At 36.9% G+C, this 9796-nt stretch overlaps 1 protein-coding gene across 1 annotated transcript; it reads left to right on the top strand.

Annotated features, from left to right (window-relative positions):
* LOC18780365 (microtubule-associated protein 70-5) lies at nt 4804–8626 on the top strand. The gene is made up of 11 exons (XM_020563062.1): nt 4804–5247; nt 5665–5750; nt 5852–5917; nt 6064–6234; nt 6349–6519; nt 6610–6765; nt 6883–7029; nt 7234–7305; nt 7403–7990; nt 8078–8226; nt 8363–8626. The coding sequence occupies exons 1-11, from the start codon at nt 5133–5135 to the stop codon at nt 8379–8381; spliced, it is 1740 nt and encodes a 579-aa protein (XP_020418651.1). The 5' UTR covers nt 4804–5132; the 3' UTR covers nt 8382–8626.

The raw sequence follows: 9796 nt of genomic DNA, 5'->3' as shown, positions 1-9796 counted from the left end.
ATATACCATTGTGCCCATGCATTTAACAAAAAAAGTTAACAAAACTGATGACATGACCATTTATGCTAACGAAACTAAAGTTGAAGGACCATGAGAACGATTTTGGAAATTAAGGGACCAAAATACGAATTGGGTCAAAATTCAAAGACCATTGAAAACCCTTGTTTTTATAATATCATCCATTCTTTTTTGTTTAAATATTGAAACAAAAATAAATAAATAAAACTTGCATTGTGTAAACATACAATAACACAAAAAAAAAACATACAGCCCCTCATGGGGGAAGATACTTTTATAGCCTAGGACTCTATTCGCCATTTTAAGAACCCCGGATGGCCTTAGTTGTTTTGTATTGTCCTTAATATGAGAAATATATTCTATAGAAAATTAAAAAAGAAGAATAAATTAAGAAATGCTACATTATCTCATCTTATGGGTCCTTAAATATGGTCCTATTTTGTTGACATGAATTCATCCTCTGGCACTTCTTTTATGCGTCTTATTTTCAATAGCATGCACATTTTGAATAACTTGATGGAACCGAACCGATTGAGCCTTGCGAATATTAGTATTTTATGACACTTTTCAGCTCAGATTCTATTCCGACTCAATTGAGGTCTACAGGATGAATGCCAATGGTGCCAATGCCCGCTAGCTTGCCATATAATTAATTTCGTAGAAGAAGCTGAGCTTTGACTCAGTTTAACAGAAACATATAATAAAATAAATTAAAGATTATATAAACAAGTAAAGAAAATCCATGTCTCAGTTCGAGTTTTTTTTTTTGGTCGAAATTGCAATTTATTACAAGGAATAGAGAACAGTACAAAAAAAGCCGAGCAAAAACACCGGCCAAAAAACTAGAAAACAAACCGGAACAAATTTAGCTAAAATCATTACAGTATAACATAAAGATCATGTTCATGAGCCGAACCACAGACATCCGTAAGTTCGAGCCTAGTATTTGTTAAATTCCAACACAACACAATGTCTAGTATTTATATCCGTAAGTCTGAAAATTCAGAAATAGGGTTTTATGCAGTTTTGCCCCTGAACTATTTCACTATTGTCAATTTACCCCCCAATCAATTTTCAGTAAATTAAGGACCCACATATTTTTTAAAAATAGCCAATTTAGGGCCTGCTGTAAGATTCTTAAGGATTTCATCTAAATTTCCGTTAGATGAAGGACAAATTCGTAATTTTACGGAAAATTAAAAAATGGCACAACATTTCATTAATTTTTTGTTTCGTTATAGACAAAGTGAACCTAATACACATATTTCAACAAAAGTAGAGAAAATAAATAAAAGTACAACCCAACTGCCTTGCAATTTGCAAGTATTATTTCCTGAATTTACATTTTAGTTGCCTTTGAAATTTAATTATACATTCTATATACTGTTATATACATGCACTGGTATGAATACACAAGGGATTCACATTGCTCAATGGATACTAGAACAGTCTGTCTGTGGCTGCTTATCACAAATTTAAACTTAGAAACTAGTTTGTGTAGTCTGGCTTGCCAGCAACATAATCAATGATTCCTTGACCTTGTGTTTCACCGTGTGTTTCTGTTGACAGCTGAGAAACACCACCAAAGGCGATTACTGCCACCAAGAACAGAGTTGTGGAGGCAAAGAGAGGCCAAAAGTAACCTAAAATGGAGAGAAGCCGAGGTGCTGCATACAGAAGCAAGGAAAATATTAATGAAACGAAGATCGCTATGCCAAAATGATATCTGTACTTGAAAAGCTGTGGTGAGATATCATCCATGGCAATGGCTTGCTTTCTTCTGACGTACAATCACAACTCTCAACTCTATAGAGAGAGAGAGAGAGAGAGAGAGAGAGAGAGAGAGAGAGAGAGAGAGAGATTTATGGTTGTATCTGCTTTCTTTAGGTTCTTGTTGAGAAATATGAACCATATGGTTGTATCTCTCAAAACCATTATTTTGACATAGATAGATTCCTTGTTCATTTCTTTGTTTGGTCGGTTACTTTGTCCCTTTTCAAGTATGTAGCTACTTTTCGCATGGAATGATGACTACTAAGGAAAGGAATGGCATCTTTGTTTTTCTCCTTTGTGGTTATGGGTTTCATGAAAAGATTATATAAACAGATAGGTTGGCTAAGTTGATTGCTTTTTGTTTATTAAGAAAAGAAAGAAATTTAAAATGAAACACATTGGTGACTTTTATGTATTCATTCTTGTGTATTGCAGTCAATAGCATTGGTGACTTAGATGACAAGTATGAAAAGAGAGGGATTCATAAACAAGAAGTCCACATAGCACCTTGAAGCTTGAAATACATAATGATTATAGCCCGTTCTGCGGATTTTATAGTTAAGACTTTTCAAATTTCCTTTGCTAAACTACATAAGAAGAGGTACTTAACAAATACGGTGGAGATCAAGGCTCTCGATCAACTCCGGCAGGCAGGCTAAACAAATTAACTACAGCAAGTAAATCTAATGATAAAGCTGATTTACTTAAGTGACTACATACGGGGACATGATAATGCCATGACGGCCAGGAACCCAAATTGGTCTATTTCATCTCTGATCATTCTTCATGTTCTCAACGCTTTCATCCATCCTACAAGACGAACGTGTTGATAAACATCAAGAAAATATCAGAGGGACTAATTTCTTTTGCATCATTTTCTATTTGGTTTGGTAGGGTGTCTTGTGTGCCAGAAAAACTCAAAATTGCAGCAGTCAATCTGTAGGTTAGGTGGGGTGGGGATGGGGTTTGCGTTTGGGTGAGTGCATATGGATTCTGTAGTTGAGTGAGGTGAGAGAGAAATGAGAATTCGACCGAAAAAAAGAGAGAAATGAGAGAATAAGAGAGAAGAAGAAGAACAGGAACAAGAGATGCTGACCAAAAATAAAAGGATGCGGCTGCTTTAATGTGTGAGAGTGGTGGGTTTTGAGTGGGAGAGAACATAATTGTATTATCAGATTACGCCACAACTAGATCCATCTTCTATTAATTACATCTAATTCGGATAGAATTTTGGTCAAAATTGGAGCATTGACAGGTCTACTTGTGAGCTGTCGATTTAATCCAATTCATTCCAAAACAATTGCTGCGCAGATTGGATGAAAAGTAATTCACATGAATCGCCAGCACAACATTGCCCTTTATTTGGGGTCAGACGAGGTGGGTGTACATTTTATATGGGCTTTGTTTATATGTGAATCCGAAATTGGATCTGCAAAATCACAAGCCCGACCCAACAATTTTATATGATCAGAATTGCTTTGTTTGGCACACTTGATGATATTGTATTCACGATAAAGGACAAAAATGACAACTGTATTGATTCTTATCTAAAATCATAAAGAAAAAGTAACACAAGTCCACATTTAATTAAGAAAATAAAAATAAGTTTAAATCCCTTATGAGAATATTAATCTACCTACTCCAAAGTCCAACCAATAAAAAGGAACACAAGACACGACAAAGAGAACCCCTCAATGCTTAGCTTGATCGCACTTGTTCATATCACTTTCGAAAGCTAAACATAGTCACTTCTCAGTTAGAAAGAAATCAATTGAAAAATGATTCACATAAGATAATTTATATATATATATATATATATATCTGAGTTATTTTGTTGTATTAGGATTTGGTGTTGGTGGAGGTCCTCGTGGACTGGACAGATGGAGTTTTCCCTTTGTTGCCTGGCCAAACCCAAAAAAAGTGCTCCAATCCAACTTAGTTTGCCCTGCCATATGGCTCTGTCTCAGTCTCATATTAAATTCCATCATACTTCTAAGCAAAGATGTGATTTTTCTCTCTGTTTCTGTTTCTGTTTCTGTTTCTGTTTTCTGTATATGAATGAGAATTTGTTTGTTCTTTGAAGCCACTTTAGTTGGTCCCTTTCACTTTCATTAACAACGCGTTAACTTGTTCATTTGATTTGAGTGAGTCTCTCTCTCTCTCCCTAAGCCTAAGCCTAACCCTAAGCCGAACCCTAAGCTTAAGCTATGTGACGTCTGTCTGTCTAATGATAATGAAAAGTGGCAAGGTTTAAGCAAGTTTTTGCGCTTAAGCAATTTAATTACTCCAAAACAAGAGCTTTCCTTTCCAAATTCCTTTCATCAATAATAATATGCATCCAGAATCCAGATCATGACAACCCTAGCTAATAATAATATTCCTTACTTATTATCATTTGCAAAGGAGAAATTATTTATATTCTTTCTTCCACTGTCCACACAACCAATCCAATGGAAACTGCCATCTGTCACCAAGATTATAGGTGATGCTTTATGACGACAACAACAACAAAATCCCAGTTAATCACATAGATAGATAGATAGATAGATAGAATACTTCCTCTGTTTTTCCTTCTCTAATTTAATTTAATTTAATTTAATTTAATTTATGTGGTTAATGACTTGGTGTTGGGCGTTGTTGATGTTTCAAAAGAATAAACAAGAGAAACGTTTGGCTCTTTTGTGGTACATATATTATCTATCTAGAAACAATAATCCTTAAACGGTCCAAAATGTAATTATAATCATAGATTAGGTACGAAGTAGGAAAAACAAATGGATTAAAAAAACGACCATGTGAATTTGCACTCACCATCAATCAGAAATCACAACAGTTGGAAAAAAATGACTTTATAATTTTATTTTGACAACTTGAGCCTTGCCTGAGGAGATAATGTTGTTTTGACAACTTTGGAAATCAAATCAATCATAATGACGTTTGAAACAAAGAAATCCCTTAAATTTAGTTTTAGAGCAAAAGATAGACTATGGAGATAGTTTTAAAATCAAAGTAACCGTTACTGTCAAAATTAGGAGGGAAGAAGAAGGGGAGTTGAAGAAGCCGGTTTGGCCGGCCTAAGATTTATGGTTTCTCAAAATTTGTATCACACTCACACACTCACACACTCACACACTCACACACACCCACAGCAAGGAAAGGGAAGTCCATCTCTCATCATCCATCCCACTCTTTACGGTCAATTCCTTAAAACTCACACACACCAATCCTTATTAAAACCCCACATTCCAATTCCCATTGAATCCCAATTTAGCTTTTCAAATTATAGCTCTTTCTCTATCTTTTAATCTCCAAAGTTCCAAAACATAAACAAACCAGAGGGAATGGTGTGTCATGAAGAACAACTTGGAGTTGGACGGGTTGGGGGAGAGGACCTCTCCCTTGTCCATCCAGACCCTGTTGTGTTAGAGCTCAACCGTATGCACAACCTACTCACAGGTCCCTCTCTCTCTCTCTCTCTCTCTCTCTCTCTCTCTCTCTCACACACACACACACACATGCACCTCTTTCCGGATAGTGTTAATTTCGTTTCTGCATTTTTCACTGGTTTTCGTGATGCTGAATGCTACAGAGTTGAGTTCAATATATAGGAGCATTTGGTTTTATTAGAAGTAATGGTATTTTCCTTATCTCAGTAATAATAATGAGGACATGGCCTGAGAGTTTTCCTTATCTTTGAAGATTTTATGGTTAAGTAAGACCATTCAGTGTTTTGGCTGTTCTGTTTTCTGTTGTTATTATTTTAAATAAATGACCATGAAGCAAGTAGGTATATGATTGTTTCTTCCTCATAGCAAGTAGCCTTGATATCTTCAAAGATATAATGGTAGTTTTTTTCAAAATCAATTGTTGCAGAAAAGAGTCGGGAATTAGGGATTGCTCAGGGTGAGATCAAGGCTCTCAGAGCTTGTGAAGTTCTAAAGGATAAGGCTGTAGAAGAGGTACCTACGTGCTGAACAACTTATTTATGGACTTGTAACTTCATGTCATGAGTAGTGGATTGAATATTTATTTATATTCATTTTGTTACTACATTTTCCAGCTCATAAATGAAGTACAGAAATTGGACGAGAAACACAGAGTCACTGAAAGTCTTTTGGAGCATAAGGTTGGTGTGTGTTTGGTTTGGTTTTTGAGATTTTTGGGTATCCTTAGTTATATGGCTGTCATATCATATTCATCAACTTCTGTCTGTCACTAATCAAAAGATACTTTGTGATGCTCATGTCCAAAACCAAATACGAAAAAATGCAGAATCTTGAAATCAAGAAACTAACAGATGACAAGAGAGATGCATTGGCTGCACAATACGCTGCAGAAGCAACTGTTAGAAGGGTACATGCAAATCGAAAGGATGACGAATCTCCTTCTATCGAGTCTGTCGTCGCTCCTCTTGAGGCTGAAATCAAAATGCATAAGAATGAGGTAAACAAATTTCCACCTACAAAACCAATGAATTATATATATGAGCATGAGGCCTCAATTAATTTGATGGCACACTCTGGAAAGAATTTTACTCCCCATATGGCCTTTTTTCAGATTGCAGCGCTTCAGGAGGATAACAAGGCTTTGCAACGTCTCACCAAGTCAAAAGAGTCTGCTCTTCTTGAAGCAGAAAGGATACTCCGAAGTGCACTAGAAAGGGCTCTAATAGTTGAAGAGGTTCAAAACCACAACGTCGAATTGAAGAGACAGATTGAGATCTGCCAGGCATGCCTTTCCGCACCAGATCCTATTTCATTTGTTGAACAAAATCAAGTATGAGTATTCAACCCAATTAATATACCGTATGATATGCAGGAGGAAAACAGAATCCTAGAGAAAACAAACCGCCAGAAGGTTTTAGAGGTTGAAAAGCTTAGCCAAACCATTCAGGAACTTGAGGAGGCCATCTTAGCTGGTGGGGCTGCAGCCAATGCTATCCGTGACTACAAACGACAGATAGAAGAATTGCATGTATGTTTCATGGTTACATATGATGATTTGCAGGAAAAAGAACAAAACATATTTACTGCTGTGACGATTTTGGTCTTTGAGAACTAACCATAACCATGGTTTCCTCCAATTTCACAGGAGGAGAAGAGAAGTCTGGAAAGAGAGCTGGCAAGAGTTAAAGTTTCAGCAAACCGGGTAGCAACTGTGATTGCAAATGAGTGGAAGGATGAAAATGACAAAGTTATGCCCGTTAAACAGTGGCTGGAAGAGAGAAGACTAATGCAGGTATTTCTTGCCCAGGAAATAAAATGAAAATTCCAAATAAACCTTTTTTTATAATCCGCAATGTTTCTAATCCAATCATACCCTTCACCCTTTCTGCCAATGAGGGTACACGATTTTCCTTGTCAACTCATGCTACTACCAGGGATATGAATGAGAAAATGGAATGTGCAACTTTTTATGGACATTATTCTTTTGCATATGCAGGCAGACATGCAACGGTTGAGAGAGAAGCTGGCTATTTCAGATAGAACAGCTAAGGCTGAAGCACAACTCAAGGTGAATACATAATACTTGCAATCTTCCTGTCTCTCCATCCGAATCCTTTGCTTTTTATTCAACTGAGTAATCTTCTTAACTAATTTTTTTCAATCAGGAAAAGTTGAAGTTGAGGCTGAAGACACTAGAAGAAGGGCTAAAGCATGTTTCAAGCTTCAATCCTCATTTATGTGTTTCCCCAAAAGCAGAAAAATCTAGTAACTTCTTAGGATTTCTGAAAAGCAATGGTGGATTAGGAAAGAGATCGACGTCACAGCCAAGAGCTTCTACCATTGCTAGAAGCTCTCCAGTGCAACAGCCAAATTCAGACAACGAAGCAGGCAATGCAGCTGGACAGCTAAAAAGATCAAATAGCCTCAGAAAGAAATATGGTTCTGGAGAACTTATGTTGAAAAAAAGTTTATGGGCATCTCGAAGTAAAGTTGTTGATATTGGTGAAAAGGAGAACACAGAAATGAAGGCAAATAATGATACTAATAAGAACGATGATAGAATGGTTGCCACAGAAATTGAAGCTCAAGCCGGTGGCAACGAGGACTCGCCCAACAAGATAAGTACCAGCTGTGACAATGAAGATATGGTCTCAGGATTTCTCTATGATAGACTTCAGAAGGAGGTCCTAAATCTAAGGAGGCATTGTGAAGCCAAAGAGAGTGATATGAATGCTAAAGATCAAGAAATAAAGGTAAGACTGACAGATACTCTGTTCGGCCCTGACCCCCTCTATATCCCCCCATTAATGTACTGAATGCATGATATGACTGTGTTCCAGATGCTGATGAAAAAGGTTGATGCACTGTCAAAAGCCATGGAAGTAGAGTCTAAGAAAATGAAGAGAGAAGCAGCGGCTAGAGATAAAGAAGCTGCAGCGGCCAAAATGGATGATAACAAAAAGAACAGAAATATAAACTCCTCTAAACGGTGGGTGACAAATTTTGAAGAGCCTCAATTCCATTTTTTGTTTCTTTTTTCAGATTTCATTCTAGCATTATGATTTTTCAAAACCCTGATCATCTGAACATTCTCAATAACTTGATGGCTTATGCAATTGCTGCAGGGCAATGAAAGCATCTTGAAAACTAACATTGGAGATAACTGAAGATCATATGAAGATTTATTCTTTATCAGTGTGATTTTTTAATATGTAAATATAGAAAGCACAGTTTCACCAGTGAGATAGCTGATTGAAATAAAGGTTCTGCATGCAAAAGGGGAGCCGAGTTTGTACATTTTTTAGGTTGGTGATTATTTGTGTTTCCCTGTGCTTGAAACCTACATAAATGAAATCCAATACATTTTACGGTTTGTCATTATGAATCAATAGTACTTACTGCATACTAGTTTTGGGAATGGCATCAAACAAATGAATTGGAAATGAAAGTGAAGAATGCATTTTAACAAGATGGGAATCATATATTGAGGAATGGGTTTTTCCAATCCCAACACATCATACAAGAAAGAATGCAGTACGATGGCACATTAGCAACAACATGTAGTCTTGAAAGCAGTTCTTCACATTGTGATATAATCACCTTCTGCATGAGGAACTAATTGGAACCAAAACAAGGATTAATACTAAAACATGAATACCCTCTTCTGGTTACCTAGAACATCTACTCTAAATATCCTTTGAAATGTACAATTACCATGGCGGTAAAGGGAAGATATATAAAAACCAAAAATCCTGCCATTCAAAAACTGTGCACCTCCGGAATGATGGCCAAAGAAGGCCGCCATTTTGGAGACCCTTCTAACCCAGACCTCCCTGACAATTGAACACCAATTTCTTTAGGCGACCGGAACTTGTTTGCGCTCTTCAACAACAACTCCAACTGTTCCCTAGTCACCACAATCTTAATCTTCTGTCTCTTGCAGCTTTCTTGGTGAACTATTTTTGAAGGAACCAAGGGCTTACCAAGACTTGCAAGGTTTGGCACAAGATGGTAAACTTCCCCTTGTTCTAGCTTGGTGTTGGGTGGCAATGGCGTATACGGCCGGACGTGGTGTACCAGCTTATAGCCAATGTAAGGGCCAGATGTGATTTCTTCGATCGGTGTCGAGGCTTTGAATTCTAGTACTCCACCCTTAAAGATTACTACTTTAATCTTCTCTCGAGGGGGATGGCACAGAACATGTAAGCAGTTTCCCATGGTGCGCAGAGCAATACAAATGAACAAAGACTCCATCGTTTTTATAGTGTTTGGCTTTGATAATTTCACATGGGACTGTGGGAGGCAGTTCGATGTGCAAGCCATGAAGCATTTTTCTTTAATTAATTTATAAGCTTTTACTCTCCCAATATGTGTGATATTGGTATTTTCTTTTGCAAAATCAACTAGTGGTGTGGGTCTAAAACTTTAACAAGCACTCCCAGCATTATGATAACATCTAAATAAATACCTCCAAGTCAATGGTCTGTGGATAGTTCATTGTATTTGTAAATTGTAGCACAGCCTCAACGGAATAATTCTATTACAATGTCAAAAGTCAA

This window comes from Prunus persica, chromosome G4, assembly GCF_000346465.2.
Source record: "Prunus persica cultivar Lovell chromosome G4, Prunus_persica_NCBIv2, whole genome shotgun sequence".
In the NCBI taxonomy this organism is placed as follows: domain Eukaryota; kingdom Viridiplantae; phylum Streptophyta; class Magnoliopsida; order Rosales; family Rosaceae; genus Prunus; species Prunus persica.
The sequence above is the reverse complement of the archived record's forward strand: the minus strand, read 5'-3'. Positions and strand labels throughout refer to the sequence as shown.